General features: G+C 42.5%; 2 protein-coding genes across 13 annotated transcripts in view; one reads left to right on the top strand and one right to left on the bottom strand.

Moving 5' to 3' along the window:
• Positions 1-5,046, bottom strand: part of Su(dx) (Suppressor of deltex) — a 58,436-nt gene extending 53,390 nt beyond the window's left edge. For 2 of the 4 annotated variants that reach the window (XM_070530799.1, XM_070530802.1), the window contains exons 1-2: positions 4,888-5,046; positions 825-901 (exon numbers count right to left, since the gene is read on the bottom strand). The gene's annotated coding sequence lies outside the window, so the exon portion shown is untranslated. Of the gene's footprint in view, positions 1-824; positions 902-4,214; positions 4,654-4,685; positions 4,742-4,887 lie in introns of those variants that run through there. The other 2 variants (XM_070530801.1, XM_070530800.1) reach the window with 2 other exon arrangements.
• Positions 5,047-7,076: 2,030 nt separating this feature from the next.
• Positions 7,077-18,796, top strand: LOC139054163 (uncharacterized). Of its 9 annotated transcripts, XR_011511047.1 has the most exons (6): positions 7,092-7,366; positions 11,378-11,424; positions 13,384-13,506; positions 13,819-13,912; positions 15,443-15,730; positions 18,777-18,796. XR_011511047.1 is itself a non-coding variant. In XM_070530796.1 (4 exons), the coding sequence occupies exons 3-4, from the start codon at positions 13,465-13,467 to the stop codon at positions 16,397-16,399; spliced, it is 999 nt and encodes a 332-aa protein (XP_070386897.1). In that variant the 5' UTR covers positions 7,077-7,366; positions 11,378-11,424; positions 13,407-13,464; the 3' UTR covers positions 16,400-18,762. The 9 variants fall into 9 exon arrangements, 4 of the variants coding, with proteins under 4 accessions (XP_070386897.1, XP_070386896.1, XP_070386899.1 ...); XR_011511046.1 differs by lacking the exon at positions 18,777-18,796 and having other exon boundaries at positions 15,443-18,761; XR_011511048.1 differs by lacking the exon at positions 18,777-18,796 and having other exon boundaries at positions 7,094-7,366; positions 13,407-13,506; positions 15,443-18,761.
• Positions 18,797-20,039: the final 1,243 nt, after the last annotated feature.

The raw sequence follows: 20,039 nt of genomic DNA, 5'->3' as shown, positions 1-20,039 counted from the left end.
CTCGTTCGATAAACAATAAAAAAGTATGCCAAGCTTTAATGCAAAAACCAAAAATGCTGAATCAAAAGTACAGAAACATCCCTAACCCCCTATCTTTACAGGATGATAGTTGCAGTAGAGAAACAGTTTAGCCTTGTGCAAACCATAGCATGGCAAGCAGAATCATTCTAAGAAATAAATGCACTGAGGAAGATCATCTTTAACATTACACATGTACAAGTTACATGTGACTGTTTTATGCAAGTTCACTGTGACATTCCCTTCCGCAATGCAGGTCTAGTAATAAAGTGGGAGAGGCAGTAAGGGCTACTTACAGAACTGAATTGCAGACTGGTGCACATATTAAATTGAAGTATTACACAAAAGAAATCAGGCCCTGCAGACGCACCACTTTTCTCGGAAAATGCTTAAAGTTTTCTTGCTTTCATTTTTACCAAGCATGCATATTGCGAATTTGCACTTGTGTGTTACCTTTGCTTTGTGTTTCGTTTGTTGTGGACACTGCAGTTTCATAATTAATTTTTCCCTTGGAAGATATAGCACACCAGTCAAAGGAACACACACTATTATGTCTAGTATAGACACCTGCCTTGGAGTGTAAGGAAGGGTGCTTGCAACATTCAATTCTGTTTTCGCCTTCTGAAGGTGACATCAGTCTCCATATGGAGACACAATATATGTACATGTAGTTCACCCCTTGTCAATGTCTGAAATGCTAGGAGAACTTATGCACTACACAGAGTACAACACTATCTATAGTGTCACCTACTTCCTGAGCTTAGCATAGTCAAACTGAAGGTGGTAACTTCAAAAACATCACTTGCCTAAAATTGGTCAGTAAAGCAGGAGTGTTGGCAAAAGGAGTTGTAGAGCACAGCTGTAGTTCATACTGGCCAGCAAACTAGAAGAGGGACAAAAAGTGCATGAAGCAAAATAGTAATGACAGAAAATATATACATATAGTATATATCATAAGGAAAATGTGCATACTGCTGTGAGAGAGCCCTCTAAGAATGCTTAACAGGCTGGAGAAAAGAGCATATGAATACCACAAGATTTCACATCTTACGCAGTATAACATGAAGGGCAATACCTCTCAACTGAAGAGGTTCACAGTGTTAAAGAAAACCTTGGGGTGAAACCCATCAGAGCTTTTCACGAGTATGTGGAAAATCAAACATTTATCCCAGTACAACCTCTTTTCCATTACACCTGTATAGCCAGTAATATTGAAAAAACACTAAACATAGAGTTATGTCATGAGCAGTACATCAGCAAAATAGTTAATTCTATTACTGGGTTGGGCATCGACCAATCTTTCCATGCTACAGTAAACTCCTTCTAAATATAAATGTTCTCATTAACTCTAAGTGCATCGCACAAATTCCTCCAATACTGTTTCTCTTTCAATTTGCCTTAGAATTCTTTCTATGGATACACACACAAGCATGTCAAAATTGCAGAACCTTATAATTAGAATCGAGATGCTTGTACAATAAATTATTGTGTGAACCATGAAAAGTGCCAGTGCTTCACATTTTCACAGCCAGTCTTGGTTGGCATGAAAAATGTCCTAAATAGAGAAATCATCTATGAGCATATCACCAGTATCTGCTGCACTATCTTTTGAATTGCTTCCATAGGTATAGCAAGCTTTGTACTTAACATTTATATTTATGATAGCATCTGCATCGCACTAGTAAAGTTTATAATTTATGCAGATGACACAAGCTTATTTATATCAGGAGATAGCATTGGCAAGTTAATAGATTCAGTCAATCGCCCTATGGACACAGAAAAATGCACTTGAACTAAACATTACTAAAGTGAAAGTTGTTTTTAGAGCTAAGAATAAGTTAATTTAACCTGACACGTATGTCCAAGGTCTGTTCCTTTAGAAGTTGTATAGTGTTTTAAAACATTAGGTGTTATTTTCAACGAAAAGGTGAGCTGGGATGAGCACGCTAATCATCTCATAACAACACTGTCACAAGTCATTGATATCATCTATCGTAATCGTTATATCTTTTCGAGCAATGTGAAAATTACAATATATCGAGCTCTGTTCCATTCTCGCCTAAATTACGGCATCTTAGGCTGGGGCTCGACAACACAGGAAAACTTGCGAAAACTATACGTATTACAAAAAAGCTTTTTACGAACAGGTGAACATGTACCATCGCTACATCACACCAGTCAATTTTTCTTCAAATATAAAATCATCCCAATAATAAATCTGCCCGACTACATACTATGTTGCACTTACAAACAAGAAATGTCTTGAAATACATGTTTTCTGCAAACAGTGGCTAACCTACCAAAATGAGCACAAGCATATGAAACCCACAACCGAGATTCATAGAAACCGAACCACATATGGTCTGCACTCTTTAGAAAATTGATTAACTTGCTTACTTAATAATTTATTCCAAGTGAAGTCCCAACTTTTCCGGAGGCATCATTTCGAGAACTATTTCCCCACTTTCTCAAACCCAGGTCCACCCCAAGTGAAGGTTGTTGTGTAAAAAAAAATCAAGAGAAAAAACCAACTGTTCACACTGCCAACTTTCTGTCTCCTCTCATGTATCTTTTTTTCCCTGAGTGCAATATTATATACTGTATACATTAGCATTGTGTATTTTCATTTGTGAGCACAAATTGTTTATAACTACACTGTATAATTGCTTCCATTGATTTAAACACCGTTAACAGTTGTATTGTGACTGCTGGTATACCATCGCCCAAGTGCGGCTCTGTCAAGCTACCTTGAGGCAGCTTTTTACTCCAGGCTCCCGCCATCATGTACACTTTGATTGTAAAATATAACAATCCAATCCAAAATAAGCTTTACATGTCTCTAGGGCATACAAATAAGAAAACATCCTGTATTCACGAAATTATTTTATGGACACAAACTGAGCTGGCAAATAGACGTTCATTAGATACAGACAGATCAGTCAATGTAACACATAACTGACAGAAATAAATTTTTTTAGAAGAATGCAGCACTACATGTTCTGCTGAACACTTCATTTACCAAGGTAAGCAATATCAATTTTTTATACAAAATGGTGTGAGAATCCATGTGATGGTGTTTCAAAATTATGTGGCTTGACCACACTCATTCACTGATGCAAAACTGCAGCTGAAGCCCCATATTAAAGTGAGTGGCAAGGCATGCCACTTCTATAACGTGATGCCAAACATGAGTAGGTCTCCAACTATACAGCATAAGCAGCAGCTGTATTAAAAAAAATGATGGGGTGTTACGTGCCAAAACCACGATCTGATTATAAGGCACGCCATAGTGGGGGACTCCAGAAAGTTGGACCACCTGGGGTTCTTTAATGTTCACCTAAATCTAAGTACACAGGTGTTATCGCATTTCATCCCCACCAAAATGTGGACGCAGTGGCCGGGATTCAATCCCGCAACCTCATGCTTAGCAACCAAACACCATAGCCACTGAGCAACCCCGGCAGGTTGCGAGTGTGTGTGTGCATATACATATAAAATTGCTGTTTCACACACTTCGCATTGAAATGTAGATCGTTTTCATGGCATACACCACTTTCACCATCAGATAAACTGCATTAAGCATTTTAAACTGACAACAACACTAAAATTTCACAGGCACCGACGTTTTGTGAAGCACAGCACAATTCTACAGAATAATGCATACCGTGTTAGCACTTCACCACAACTATATTAGTATTTCAGTAGAGAAATGAGAATATTAGTTCCCAGCTTTATATCAGCTTACTGTTTCCACTTCAGAGAGAAAAAAGCTTTCTAGATCATGCACTGCTCTCGCATTTCAGTGCCTTGCGACAACCGTAAGCCTTTATCATTAAAAAATAAGAAAAATAAGAAAAACAAGGAAAAGAAAAAGACGCACACTTTGGTTTCACATTGAGAAAACCTTAGAGAACTCCAATTTACCATGAATAACAGCGCACATAGTATGAAAGAGGAAACCGTTATGTGAATAACGGTTTCCTTTTCACGAGTCGCACAGGTTAATAAAATTTTACATAGTACAGAAAACGGAGACCACTCAAATCGACTAAATTGCATATCTAGAGTTCACAAGTGGTTCTGATGCTGACGCATAGCGATCACTATGTAGCGCGAAATCCCATGTACGTACTGGTCGCGAACCTTGATCGGTCGGCTAGAGTTACATGAAGGATGTTTGTCAGCAGATAACATACCCGTGCAGGTCAGCTGCTCATCGCTCAGGCGACAGGCGTTGAAACTTGCTTTAGGTATAAATACGTCAACGACGCAGCATCTGGCGCTTCACTAAGTGCAATCACTAGCTGTATATTTACGGACAGTTAAGCACACTGGCCGAGCAGTTGAGTCGTTTCTGCCTACGAGACGAAAACTCGAGAACTGCGAGCAGAATATTCCGACATCATTTAGGCCTAATCTGGCCGTGATCCTAGGAGCTACAGAAAGTGACGAGTGCCAACACGCAAGTGGAGCTACGGGCGCGCAAACATCACCGCGGTTCCCCTAGCTGGAAGGCTGGATGTTAGGTGACTCGCTGTTATGGTCCAAGGCGGAAACACAACGGTGCTATGCGGCCTCCCCGAAGCGCCTCTTCCCCTTCCTCCCAACAGGCACGGACAATAAAATCGGGAACAGTTCTGCTACGCGACAGTGACGATTGGCCTCACCGCATATTTGCGTGAGATGAACATGGTCCCAAACCCGAACGAGACGCAACCCGTAACTCATTTCACACCCATTCCGGCAAAGAAGAAAAAAAAAAACAGAAAGCAAATATACTGCTAAAGTGTAACCTTGGATTCCGCAGAATGAGAAGCCACAGCAAAACACCGATCAGAAGCGAAAGCCGCAACATGACCGTTATCTTACCTTGCATTATCGGGAAATTCGAAAACATGAGCCTAAACAGAGTGATCGAGCTCCGAACCATTTAAATTCTGAACAAATGGTCACATCATCGCAACTCCCTTCGTAAGACGATAAGAACCCACCATTTGTTATCACGTGATTATTCTCGACTTCCTGCGCTTCCTGTTCTGGGAAAACATCTCGCGAAATCTCGTTATGTGCGTTGGTTGCAAACAGTTTCAAGCAATATTTTGCTTTCTTGCGTTAGTCAGCGTTGTTAGAGTGAAAATAGTTAAAATTGCAAGTGCTCTTGACAGCGCTAAGCTTTTTCTGTGCGCGAGCAGCGATTATGAAAGGCAGATAAAACGGGTGGTTCGCTTTTGCAAATTCATGAGAAATACCTTAGAGACCTCCCCCCCCCCCTTTTTTTTTTTTGATAACGAGGGAATTACGTTATACGAAGGTTCACTTCTAGAAAATAATTCCCTTGCGTGCCACCATGGTGTAGACTTCAACTGATAAACGAGATGTGTCATCAAAGTGGCAGAAGTTGCAACATCTCTAAAGATATTCAGCAGATGCCGCGCAATAAAGTTGAGCGCTTTCACAAAATGTTGGTACATGTAACGCTTGCCAACAGCCAAATAAATTTGTGTTGATGGCCGCAAAGGTTACCGGCAGCCGTTTAGATGCGCGATCGTCTGCTACCATTCTCTACCTGTGCCAAGCCATGGATTCTAGGGACCATCATATATGGGACCACGACCTACTGAACTACAGACCTGTACAGATCTCCCTCCTCCAGCACGCCTGGTCTAGTTCGTCCCTTTTGCCGCTAGGGAAAGAACGTACGAGCAGAGTGGCGCTAGTCATAACCTGTTCGCTGTCGTCCGCTTCCGCGATCTGTTCAGCGCTTGTCTTGCCATTTCGGTAGGCACAAAGCGCTTGTTTTGGCGGTAAATGAATAAATTCACAAATATACAAAAGAAGACATATTTGCGAATGCTTTGCGTTTGAATAGTGAAACTAGAAGATGATGAGTGGTGCAAGAAATGTAAACAACGAGCATAGGTGGCCGCTGCAATCCTAGATCAACGGCATAAATTTCCCTTTCCTAGCCTCCTTAAGGGACTGGAAAACTTGTTTAAAAAGATTCATAGGATAATCTAGCTTTCTTTAGTTGATTACAGACAGCCTAATGTCGTAGATGACATTAGGATTTACTACTGTGTGCCGTAGTGAAAGGAAGATGATCTGGTAAAAGTATAGTAAAAGTATTCACTAGTAAGTCCTCCACCCGGTATGTGCAATAGTCTGATCGATTCTGTTTCAAGGGAAGGTGAGCATATCTTGTTTTTAATATCGTTGGATGTCTAGCTCAGTAGAAAGCTTGCAAAAATGATCCCAGTGCTTTAAAGCGTGCTGCACTGCAGGTCTTAAATCGTGTCACGGAACTCTTTTCAAACTGTAAAGCTAGGTTTCCTGCGTGGTAAGGCGGCAGCATAACGGTGGTGCTTAAGATACGTACGCAGTGAAGCTGTGTGCGTAATTCACTTTTTGAATTCACGATGCATTCACGGACAACTTTTAAGAGTTAAAATGAGTGGTAATCGTTCTGTCGTCGAACATTTCGGTAGCTTTAAGTTTCTAAAGAGCGCAGAAACGAATTTTACAACGTATACAATAAAACTGTTGTGTACTTTGCGAACTCTATAAGCAATGTGATTTATAATAATATGCTTGAAAAAGGCAATAGGAGCGGCTATCGCTATTTTAGAGAGCAGCGGACTACACGCTCCGACATTTTGTAGGTTCGGGCAGTCAACTTTTGAAGCCGAGTGACCGATCAAAGCCGTGTGACATCACTGTCACTGTGTTAGCAAAAATCATCAACTAGACAAGCAGTTCGTCACAACACAACAGCTGCTGTACTAATTACAACGCCGCACAGCCGCCCACCGCGTAGCAGACGAACAGGTTATAAAAGCGCCACCTACGGCCGTCGGTCGAACGAAAGTGGGCGCAAGCTGCTCCCATAGAAGCCGGATATCTGTGCAGGTCTGGAGTTCCAGTAGGTCGTGTATGGGACCATAGCCAAACGGCCGTGATGCGGCGCGTAAGGGAAATGACGTCATTACAAAAATTGGTCATTGACAGCCAAGCCACGTGCAAGCCAGCGGCTGCTTGTCGTACTTTGACGAGACGGTCATTAGAGGAAACGCCAGTTCACGGGATTGGCCAGTCGTTTCAGCGGGTGCAAGAGAGAAAATCTGGGGGCGTTTGCGCCTTAAATTTCTCCCTTTACCTAGGTACCACGGAGGAGCAGTTTCTTTGCTCGTTCTGTCCCTAGGCGTGCCTTGGCGTGGCGGCATTTTGCCATGTGTCGGCTGGCGATCCGTGCGTCGTGTACAAGTTTTCCTCGTGCGTCTCCTTGGGTGTTGCTGGCACAGTGCACTGGCGCGAACGATTGTTGTCGTTTGGTCAGTGGTCTCCCGTGAAGGTGAGTATGATATGGCGTTGCCCTGTCACTACCAGTGTCACACGTATACTTCTGATCGCGATCGGCACCGATCCGGACCGAAATTCTCGACTGTGATTGGGTCTCTCGCTCATTTTGTCCAAAGGAGGCAATCACGACCGCGAAATTCGATCAGGATCGGGCGTGATCGCGATCAGCGGTGAGCCAGAACACAAGATACACACACAGCGCACACTGTCAACAATTTCATTGCGAAAGCATTGCGACCTTTGAAGATTAGAGCATGGCACTAGTCACTTGATAGATATAGCATATATTACATATATAGCAAAATATATAGCATCTTTACAGTTTGCCCTGTGTGCGCGTTTTCGTTCCTTGCTTGTGCCTCTGTCACACTGGTATCTTACCGTCCTCGCGAATTTTTCCATGCGTCGAACGCTTCGAGAGGGCTCAGTTGCGCGTTATTCAATTGCCATAATTTAAACTTTAAAATACTACTAACTTGTAGCGTGGGGTCCTTTTTTTCACGTTTCTGTGTCTTCGTCCGCTTCCGCTGCTGCCTTAGTATGTCAAACGGCAAACTTCTGACTGCTGTTGCAGAAGTCTTGGCGTCACAAGTTGGCGGCTGGACGTAATAATATTTATTTTAAGTCCAGCACGCTTAGGCCTCCGCCACTCCAATCTACGGACTATCCTGCTTCCAGCTTTGATCTCCCCACTACCCCTTGGGTGCCCTGGGGAACCTGCGCCGCCTGCTTTATTATAACCTCAGGTCCTCTCCTGAGGCCTCCGGTTGCATGTGCCCTCCTGGAGCAGTGCTTGTAAAAAATCCAATCTATCGTCGCGACTTAAAAAGCGACCTGCGACTTATACAACACCAGTCAGAACCTTGCCTGTCGAACCAAGTCATTCTCACCTAATTATTTAAATGATTAAGCGACTTCTGTAGGTGTCGGTCAATGTCATATTAGGCGACTGGTGAATTTGTTCTCTTTACTGGACGGATCCAGCATCTCGGCATGTATTTTGTAGCTGTGTATTCGTATAGATGTAGGAGCTCGGTGGGAGATCTATCAGTGCAGGCAGCATGTGCTAACACCATGTGGCAGATACTGCTTGATGATTTCTAGTATATCATACCCGCGCGCAGCTATCGTGTGCGCCACAGCCCTTATAAGTTATTTGGCTCAGCCATAAGTTCCAGCTTTGCTCCGACACCACTTAAGTGCTGGTTTCCCATGTCTGTCTGTCCACCCAGTTCTTTAAGCTGACAATGGCCGCTGTCATATTAATTTTCATTTTTCGTTGCCAGGATCGTGATCCCCAACTTCACATTGCATTAGTACAAATAATAAGAAAACTTTGACCACTATTGTCGCCACTTTGATTAAAGTTCAGGTCCTTGCAATAATGTGCATTTCACTGTTCAGTGAAAAAGCGCTGAACAGACTTGAGTGCCCGACTATAGACATCCTACACCTAAGTTCTCTCTCTCTCTCTTTCACTCCCCATTCCCCTCCCCACATGTAGGGTAGCAAACTGGACTCAGTCTGGTTAACCTCCCTGCCTTTCCGTCTTCCCTTCTCTCTCTCTCTCACTGTTCAGCTACCCACAGCACTAGCTATTAAGCACTTTTGCTCCATTCTATATCTGTCATGAAAAACTAGCATCAACATACATAATTATGGACACTATGATTCAATTATGCACTCAGCATCTCTGTAAACTTGCAACATTCACCCTCTCACGCATAAAGCGCACTCTCAAGGGCCATCATAAAACAATATCTATACATTTCTTTTCTTGGTAGTTCTTTGAAAGTATATTTTTTTCACTAGAAGGTTGGTAACAATGAGCACCTCACAGTCATGGGCTACCAGTTTGGTGCAATGTCCCACTCATTATAAAAATCTTATACTAGATGGATCGTCATTTGAAGAAAACCAATTCTTTAACAAATGGTCCATTCTGCGTTATGGTTCTACCTACCTGTCTTCTACAAGCAATGCATTCACATATGAAAGAACTGTATATAATGATAGTGATGAAGCAGTGCATCTGAAATAACCTTTGACATCATCACAGGAACTTGGAAACAGGTACCACATAGTGATAACTTCGATAATCATTAATCATGTCTTATACATGGCTGGACATGTTTTCGTTCGCTTCTGGCCTTCCTTGGGTCACATGATATTTTTCTGTACCTCACAATGAGACCTTGAAGCATAGGCATCTAAGGCTTTCACCTTAAAATGGAAGGATGCAAAATTGATTGCTTCAGTGTTGCTTCCCCTGAAAATGAACTTCTTGTACTTTGTTTAATTTATTCACTTGAGAAATGCACATATAATACCATCCATGTTACCATAGCAGCATAGGCGGAGACTATGTGGGGGGCTCAGGGGCCCGAGCCCCCTCCGGAGATTTCCCGGGGGAGGGGGGGGCTGAGCCCCCCACCCTAGGCGAAGCCGAAGCCTCCCTCCCCCTTCCCCCCCCCACACACACCTAAAGTGCCAATACCAGTGCTTTGTCACCCACATCATTTGAGGTTTCTTTTCACTTTCCTCGACTTTTTCCCTTGAAATTTTACTGAGGCTAATAGCTTACTGCATCCTTGTTGGCGCAGACTTGAACGGCTTTTAATTAATATTTTCGATTATTTCTGCAAAAAAGAATGTTAAATTATGCGGTTTTATTTGCCGAAACCACGATCTCATTGTGAGGCACCGCATAGTGGGGGACTACGGAAACTTGGACCACGGGGGGCTCTTTAACATGTACCTAAATCTAAGTACATTGGTGTTTTCACATTTCGCCCCCATCGAAATGCGGCCGTCGTGGCCGGGATTAGATGTGGCGATATCGAGCTTAGCAGCCATATTATCTCGAGCTTAACACGAGATAACATGGCTGTTAAGCTCGAGATCTGGCGATCTCGAGCTTAACACCATAGCTGCAAAGCAACCACGGCGGGTCACTTTATTTCTTCAAATCCTGACAATAGGGGGACACGGCCATCAGAAGCACTCGCGGTGGCTGCCTTATCCATACTTTCTCACTTCAACATTATTTTAAATTTCCACTGTAAACACCATGCACATATGCAATATATTTAAATATACACACAGGACAAAGTTTATAATATTTTTGAAAGAGATGGAGGCAGCCAATCAAGAATTATTTATAACGGTATGGATAGCCTATGTCTAGAGAATGAATATGTTGTTGTATGCTCACGACGCTTCAAATTGTTTTGCGTGCTTTTTTGATCATGAATGAAACCTATAAACTTCACTGACCCCGTCAGCAGACTCTTTTATCAACGGCGTATGAAATGCACGTGAATGTTGTGTGTCTCGGTGTTGCTTCTTTTTACAGTAAGTAATGTCAACGACTCATGAAAAAAAGAACATTTCTAATAACTTACAACATTTATTACGGATGGTAACATCATCACTTACATGCAAACGTAAATATATACAGAGTGTCCCAATTAATTATAATGCACCAAGATTTAAAAAGAGAGCAATGCGTTACTCGAAGAAAACCTAGCGAATATTGTTTACAGTACATTGCAGTAGCTGCTAGTAATTTTTTCGTTACAGATTTAATTTGATCATTTAATTAATTATCTAAGTCGACATGTACTATCCTAATTATCAAATTATAAATGAGGCATCTAAAGGCACAGCCAAGGGACATCTAACTGCGATATTTTCAGCGACGTACTAATTGCGTACTAATTTTTTATGATAGATAAATAAACCCTGTGAAATATGGAGAATACCACATGACTGTGCTCCCACTCGCATCATAAAGCAGCGCCCTCGAACATGCTCCCTCTGAGTAATCCAGGATGAAATAAAGGAAATAAAGAAACACATTGTGATCGACCTAATGCCTCATCTGCCGCATCCCTGCTGAAGTAACACGTCTCGTTTGGTGTTACCTGGAAAAAAGTTGTGATAGCTGTTGTTTTAGCGTAGATAAAGTGCACGGATTTTTTTTGATTTTTTTTTGCTACAGAACCTGTCACCACGAAAGTGAATTGACGTCAGTGCAAAGATTTAAAGGTACGTTTTGTTCCATCCCATTTGCCATGTGTTTCTCTAATGAGCACCCAGTAAGCATGATCCTCGCCTTGCCATCTGCAAATGGCAACAAGAGGAAGACTGCAAATATGTATATCACTAATGGAAGTGTGGCGGTAGACCAAATGCATCGACTATCATCAGAAGTTGTGAAAACCTGAGACAAACCGGCAGCTTCAACAAACCGGCTGAGGACTCCACGTTTGAGTCCTAGCCTACGCAGGGATGTTCTAGCATTTATGGCCTCAAATCCTCATGCTAGCATGCGGAACGTGGCCGCCCAGGTACCAATTTCCAAGTCAGTTTGGAGAATTCTAAATGACAGCCTTTCACCCGCCCCACCTTAACCAGCAACAATGCTTGCAAGATAGGGACCCGTAGAATCGTTTAAATTTCTCGCAAAAGCCCATGAGTCATCATACCTTTTGAGCAACATCATGTGCACAGATGAAGCCAATTTTCGCCGAAACGCCTAGGTACATTTGCATAATGCGCACTAGTGGAGGGACTCCAATGCACGCTGTGTGAAGTGCAATAGGCACCAGTACCAGTAGTTGCCCAAATTGTGTATCAGAATTTATGCTGGTGCTATAATCGGTCCCATCTTCTTTGATCACATACTCACTGGACAGTGTTACATCAACAAAATCCTTGAAGGAGTGGTGGATGAGTTTCTCTGTGAAGTCCCGCTGTCACCTCTTCCACTTCTGTGGTATCAGCAAGATAGGGCACCCGCACACAGCAGCAGCCAAGCACGAAACTGGCTGGATGCGACTTTCAATGCGCAATAGATTGGAAGGCACAGGCCTGTGAATTGGCCCGCTAGGTCATGTGACCTCTCTCCACTCGATTTCTTTCTTTGGGGTTATTTATGTGAATGATCTTGCTTACGTAATTGAGATAGAGTCAGATTAGTTCAAGGCAAGGATAACGGATGTCTGCCGTAGAACTCCGGCGTCGGTCATCAAGAAAGCCACTGAAGATGTTTCATATTTAAAACAGCACCAAAAAACACGGACAAGGAAGGACACAGAACGAGCGCTGACTGCCGACAACACCTTTATTGAAGTGTGCACAAATATATACAATTCGCAATGGGCATAAAGAGAGTAAAAGAAGAAAGGGAAGGCGAGTCATTGTCGTTCAACTCCTGCTGCGCATGCGTCAATAACATTAAACTTGAGCAAGGTTAGTGACATGTTAGTCGCACATTCAGCCACACAAACTATAAACAAAAATACTAGTGACCTATTTCACTAAGTGCCCCTTAATTCATAGAATAAGGGTTCTCTCTTCTTTAACATGTCCAGCCTGCTCAATTGTTAGCGGCGGTGTGGTGTACAATCTTTACAACGAAGTGACCAGTATTACGAACGATTTTGGAGGTCCCAGGCACTTTCTTATGTCTTTGACTGTACATGTCAATGCCCATGTATCTGTAACCCTGAAGGTCCAAGCCAAGTAGGTCCACTTGCTAAGTTTCTGGTACTGAGTAAGATGCATGCTAATCCCATTTTTTTTAAGACTTGCATGCCAAAGAACCAGCAATAAGTGCAACATTTTTGCTCAAAGTATAGATCAGAAGACACTTCTTGAAGCAAACCAGCTTGGTGCCTTTGTACAAATGCTGCTTAGTCACTAAAAGTCGTACCATAACATGTTTGAGGAAAATCGATTAGAACATTGATGCTTTAATGCAGTGCTGCTGTCGTGCTTAACACCGCACTGTAAGTCAATTAGAACACAGTATTTTCTCATTCCAATTACAGTGGAATCTTGCTAATCCCAGTGGTTCTGAGGCACCACAATGCATTATTGCTGTAAAAATTTTGCAAAGCCTTTGCCAGTAGGCATTGAGCTGTCATGCTCATTTCAATATGCCTTTGTCTTCTTCACAACCTTGTGTTATACTGTGAGATGTGGATCCTTCAAATATTACAGGAACTTGCATGGCTTGTGTACAGGATACAACATTTCTTGGGAGTGTTCTCAGCCTAGGTTGTGAAAGACTGCTTTAAACTCATGGGGACAACTGAGAGTGACAAGAGGCATTATTTTGTTGAGGTAAGCAATCCTTAAGCTAAACCAAGAGGTAGTATGCATGATTGGAACTGAACTTTCATATTGAGTGAGCAATCCTCTAGCAGCACTGGCACGATGCTTAGATCTCTGTGCTTCGTGCAGTTCTTTTTCTTTGCCTTGTTGTTGCCACAGTGTTTCACTTTCCTGCATTCTTGTCATTGACTCTTGCTAAGCTTGTGCAATTTTTCCTCCATGCAAGCATGGACTGATTTATCTTCTGTTTGGGAAACAGTCATAGTTTGTCCAGTGACCCACTGGGCTATGTGAATAATGTACACAATGATACCATTTCAGACTTTTCAATCATCATGATGTCGATGGCACTGTCTACAAAAATCACCACTGGATTGCCCCTCTTCAGCGGGCAAGGCAGCAGCAGCACCAATAGGTGTGGTACCATGATAATGCTTACTGCATATGTTCTGACCATCCCTTCATTGCTTCATAGCTTCATTGCCCACATAGTCGGTGCCTTAATTTTATTCCTACATATGCCCAGGTGGTGTCCCAATCCTGTAGCCCTCTGGTGAGTGTGGATATTGAGATGAACCATCGCCCTATTAGACCAACTAAATGTACACAGGATAAAAATTGTAAAATTTGTCCCCCACTTGATTAATGGCTAATGTCATGACTATTGTAGGGTTGATAGCTCAGATATGTTGAAATAATTTTTGCTCTTCAAAATGAGAAAACACATGACATTGCTGAACTGTGGCTGTTCGTCAACTCTTGATATTAAACAATAAAAAATCTTACCGCCCTCAAATAGTTTGTGCGCGGTTTACAAGCTGGAACATACATTCAACAAACTTTCTCCTCAAAACTTAATATCGCTTCTCAGAATTACAATATTGAAAATTGTTCATGGCAGAACAGCTCTTTTTGCATCATTTTGTGGAGTCTTGATAACAGCAATCCCTTGCTATTGAAAGTTGTAACATTCTTTTCATTAACAGTGAAGTTCGAATTCTTTCAAGTCCTTTTAAATAAAAAAAAAATATAGGAGGCTTGGGACATATTGTGATATAGGGCCTATGCAGGCATTTTTAAACTACTGGAATAACAAGTTAACATTCACGAATGCTTGTACTGAGAAAAAGGTACTGAGTTCGATTTATCTAAGCAGTGGTTCATACACACCTCTGACACCACCCCAGGAGGAGCCAAACACTGCCAAACTTTTTCCAATATACCCCCCCCTCCCCCTCCTTACTTTCTCCCGCACGCAAGAGGTATTTGCCAAATGCCAGTTAGGTCAGAAGAGACAAAATAGAAAGGTGTCTTTTTGCACCTCTTGTTCATCGAGCAATGTTTAAGAAAAAATGAGGACATACAAGGCACTGTTTCCAACTAAATTTTTTATCCAAGAAAACCAATATACAGTAAACTACCACTTGAACGTCACTTGAACAAATTATTCAGCTGTACGAACTTTTTTATATCCCCCATCGAAACGCCATTCAACCCAATGCAAATGCCTTTCAGTTTAACAAAATTCAGTACTGTGGCATTCCACTTCTGTGAACATATTCTGCTACATCATCATCATCATCATAATTTTTATTTTCACCACTGGATACAAGGTGAAAAAGGGAGAGCCGGAAAAAAAGCCGAATTCTCTTCGGCTTGACAAAGTTCCGGTCTCCCAGACAGGCACGGAAGCAGCTGGTGTAGCAATACAATTACGGATAAAGTGTGGATATAAGAGTTTTTAAGCACAAATACATATAGAAATTTTCATGTTATTACATGGAAACTAGTTGTAATACAGTTGTGTCAAATGACTCCCAGTATACAATTATAATCTGTTATCTTGCATATTATTATTTAACACAGGCTCAGTTGCATATATCATAGTGGACTTGGAAGCACCAAACGAGCGCGGATGCTGATCAAATTTTTTCTGATCGCACAGATCGTGCTGTCGAGGACCGGATTCGTCGACGCAGGGTCTGAGCATGCGCTGCATCAGGCCTATCTACTGCTACCTCTGGCTGTCTGCCCTGCTGGCTTCATCGGACGAAACAAGTCGCAGGAAGCTGTACCACGTGCACTGCACTGGGACCACCTGACCAGCACGGTGACGTCGACAGAGACACCATGGCACCCGGATAAAAGCAGCAGCCTTTTCGACGTTACCTTCAGTGGACTTGGAAGCACTGAACGAGTACGGATGCTGATCGAATTTTTTCTGATCGCACAGGTTAGTGACCAGCATTTAGTCTCTTCAACTAGAGACAATGACGTAACGTTAATGGTGCTCCCAAGTCCACAATGCTGTGTTGCTATTTTGCAAGATTGTTTTAATGTTGTCTGCTTAATGTTACTAACATTCGGAGACGTTGAACAAAATCCAGGTCCTGACTCTGATTCAGATGAATGTTCGCAGCGGGAACTAATGAAACGCATTCTGAGAGAACAAAAGGAAACGAACAAAACACTGAAACAACTGTCTTCAAATATCAAGCACGTGGAGACAATAGTTGCAGATTTGCAAGAAAGAATGACAGTTATTGAGAATGAAAGGAGATTATGGAAAGAATGCGAAGACAAAATAGTACACTGCGAGGAATCTTGTAAATCTACCATGACGCAAGTAGAATTTCTGGCATCGAAGGTCGATGATCTAGAAAATAGAAGTAGGCGGAATAACCTAGTAATTTATGGATTAAGAGAGAGCTCTGCTGAAGATGTTAAAACACTTGAAGAAGAAGTGCGAGACAGTCTATTTAGGAAGATCCTAGGAATAGAAGTTAACTCAATAGAACGACTTCACAAAATTGGTACAAAGCAAAGCCAAAGGACACGCCCCGTTATTATCAGGCTATTCAACTTCGCTGAGAAAAACAAAATATTATCAAGCTGCTTCTAGCTGAAAAACACCCAGATTTCAATATCTGAAGATTTCTCAAAGAAAGTACGCGACACACTTGCTAAATTATGGCATTCTGCAGTAAGTGACAAGGCGAAAGGGGCAAAGGTATCTCTGGCATTTGATAAACTAAAAATAAATGGCAAAACCTTCATATGGAATGAGTGTGAGGACAGAAGAATTGAACTATCTAAACCGATAACTTCTGCACATGCTGGCTCAGCAGCTCGCGATGGCGCGTGACAACAATGTACGAAATGTATCAGAGTGTTATCACTGAATGCGCGCAGCATAGTCAATAACTTCAGCCTACCTGAAAGCATAGTTGCAGCCCATCACCCACACGTTATAGTCATCACGGAAACCTGGCTTCACGAAAGCGTCCAGGATTCCGAAGTGTTTCCGCCTTATCGGCTCATACGGAAAGACAGAGAATCGCGGGGGGGAGGTGTTGCTGTCGCAATTAAATCTAACATAAAATTCACAGTTTTAAACAGCATACCTGACCATGAAAGCGTATGGTGTAAACTTACATTTAATGGAAAAAGCATATTTCTGGGTGGCCTATATCGACCTTCGAATGCGCCCCCTGTATACCTAGACGTTATGCACAATTACATTGCACAACACACTAATTCACGTTCCAATATTATCATCACAGGTGATTTCAATTTACCAGGAATCAACTGGTCTAATCTTTCGCACAACAGCTGTGACGCAAAAAGTGCTGAATCTCTGTTGTTCATGTCATTTACCTTTTCTCTAGACCAGCTAGTTTCCGAACCGACTAGAATAGCTGGTCCGTCATGTTCTGTGCTTAATCTGATGTTCGTAAGCAGTCTATTTCAAAATAACACATTAAACGTTGAAAATGGCATTTCGGACCATAAAATGATTGTATTCTCCTGTCCAATTTTAGGAAACCGTGAACGCGTTAAGCCATCGATTGCTGTTATCAGGGATTACTCAAGAGCGGATGACAATGCTATCTCAGAATATTTAAACGCCTGCTTTCTGCAATTTTCATTACTTCATGACGTAAATTAATTATGGTTATGTTTTAAGCGTATTGTGCACTTTTGTGAAGAAAACTACATTCCCTCCAGAAAGAAACGAGTGAACAGAGAACATCCTTGGGTATCGCGCGAAGTAATACATTTAAAACGAAAAATTAAGAGGAAGCGCAGAAAGAAAACCACACGTGACCTTCAAGATCTCATACGCTTACTACAATATAAGATCCATATGGCCAAGGAGTGTTTTTTCACTGTTACTCTGCCTTCTTACCTGACGAATAAACCACAAAAATTCTGGCGCTACCTATCGAGGGAGCGGCACACCGTATCGCAGATTACTGTTTCGAACGAGACAGTTGTTCAGCCTGACGTCATAGCAAGAAAATTTAATGAATTTTTTCAATCTGTATTTAACAGAACTATCTTTAACGGTCCCTCTCCACAGTATCAGTTCGAGAATCCAATGCCTGAAATAGATATTGACCAACAAGGAATTTTTTTACTCTTACAAAAACTGGATGTAAAGAATCCCTGTGGCTCTGATCTTATATCAAATGCTTTTTTGCAAAAACATGCAGCTTGGACGTCAAAATACTTACACGTAATTTACAGGCAATCTTTGGAAACTTCAGTGATACCTGATGACTGGCGAAGGGCCAAAGTAATACCTGTGCACAAATCTGGCTCTAAACTCGACGTAACTATAGACCTGTTTCATTAACATGTACATCCAGTAAATTGTTCGAACATATTATTTATAAGGCCATAATATTGCACTTAGAGAATAATAACCTACAATACAGCCGGCAACATGGATTCTGTTCAAGTCTAAGTACTATTACTCAGCTGAGTTAACCCATGATGTAGCTACATCAATAAATAACAGAAGCCAAATAGATGCCATTTTCTTAGATATTTCAAAGGCCTTTGATGTTATTCCTCATCCAGATCTTATTACTAAACTAATTGCCATTGGTGTACACGAGAAAACAGTATTGTGGATCAAGAACTATCTCGAAAACCGAAAGCAATGCGTAGCTGTGAATGATATTACATCTGATTACATCAACATTTTTTTTCTGGTGTTCCACAATGCTCGGTTCTTGCGCCCCTCCTATTTCTGATCTACATCAATGATATTCGTTCATGCGCTCAGCCGCCTATTCAAATGCGCCTATTCGCCGATTAACGCGTAGTGTACACAACAGTGAATACTGTAGCATGGCTGAATCTTCAGTCGTCACGGCGCATCAGTAATCCCGTGATCTGTTACCTCACGTAGGCTTCACTATATATGTAACTTGCGCAACCGCAATAAAGTTGTTGCTCGCCCAACTGCTGGCCTGGCTACATGGTAGCAGCGGTGGCAGCGAAACCCAGCCAATATGTCAATGGCGTCCGCGCTACTACCGCCCCCGAAGCCTATGGATCCGTCGCACGACCCTTGGATTGCCTGGAAAACTTGGAAAAGTGAGTTTCTGCTGTTTTCCATTGTTACGCAATTGAACAAGCAGCCAAAAGACGTTCAAGCAGCCACGTTGCTAGTTACCATAGGCGAAGAGGCTAGGAAGTCGTACAGTACCTTCAAGTTCGATGAAACGGAAGACAGGAATGACGTTGAAGTTCTGATTAAGAAATTTGAGGATCATTACAAGCCTGCAACGAACTTAACATTCCAAGAATTCCGTTTCGGTTCAAGGAACCAAAAAGAAGGCGAGATGTTTAACGAGTGGCTAACAGAACTGCGTGTGTTAGCGAAGGACTGTGAATTTGGGGACGCATCAGTGATCCCGTGATCTGTTACGTCACGTAGGCTTCACTATATATGTAACTTGCGCAACCGCAATAAAGTTGTTGTTCGCCCAGCTGCTGGCCTGGCTACAAATACCAGAGAGGATCAGGTAAAACTAAATGATTCGTTAGCTGCTGTACAAAATTGGTGCAACATTTGTGGTGTGACGAAGAAGATCGGCAGGCTGAAAAGTCCCGTTGCCATCGCATGGCACGTACCCAGTTCGTTCGCTGGCTGCGCCCTACCTGCTGGTGCTGAGTTTGTCGCTGCTGCTCTACGAGCCGAATAAACCCCCTTTACAATTGGTGGAGGTGCTGGGTACGTGCCACGCGATGGCAACGGGGCTTTTCAGCCTGCCCATCTTCTTCGTCACAATCACCTACTCACGTCTCCGCCAATCTTGCGGCATTTTGATCCCAGCGCACCTACAGAACTTCACACTGACGCCAGTGGAGTCGGCCTTGGTGCCGTGCTAGCACAACGCAAGAACACTAATGCCGAATACGTAGTCACCTATGCCAGTCGTGCCCTCACGAAACCTGAGGCCAATTACTCAGTAACAGAAAAAGAGTGCCTGGCTATCGTATGGGCTCTTCAAAAATTTCGTCCATATGTCTACGGTCGATGCTTTGATGTGGTGACGGATTATCACGCTCTTAGCTGGTTGTCCAACCTAAAAGACCCGTCGGGCCGCCTCGCTTGGTGGGCCCTCCGAATCCAGGAATATGATATCCGTGTCGTTTATCGCTCTGGACGCAAACACGCTGACGCCGATGCCCTCTCGCGCTTTCCAGTGACTTCAGACAGCAGCACTTCTACCGACAGACATGAC

Source organism: Dermacentor albipictus, chromosome 1 (genome assembly GCF_038994185.2).
Source record: "Dermacentor albipictus isolate Rhodes 1998 colony chromosome 1, USDA_Dalb.pri_finalv2, whole genome shotgun sequence".
In the NCBI taxonomy this organism is placed as follows: Eukaryota; Metazoa; Arthropoda; class Arachnida; order Ixodida; family Ixodidae; genus Dermacentor; species Dermacentor albipictus.
Note: the sequence above shows the minus strand (reverse complement) of the source record. Positions and strands in the feature narration are given on the sequence as shown.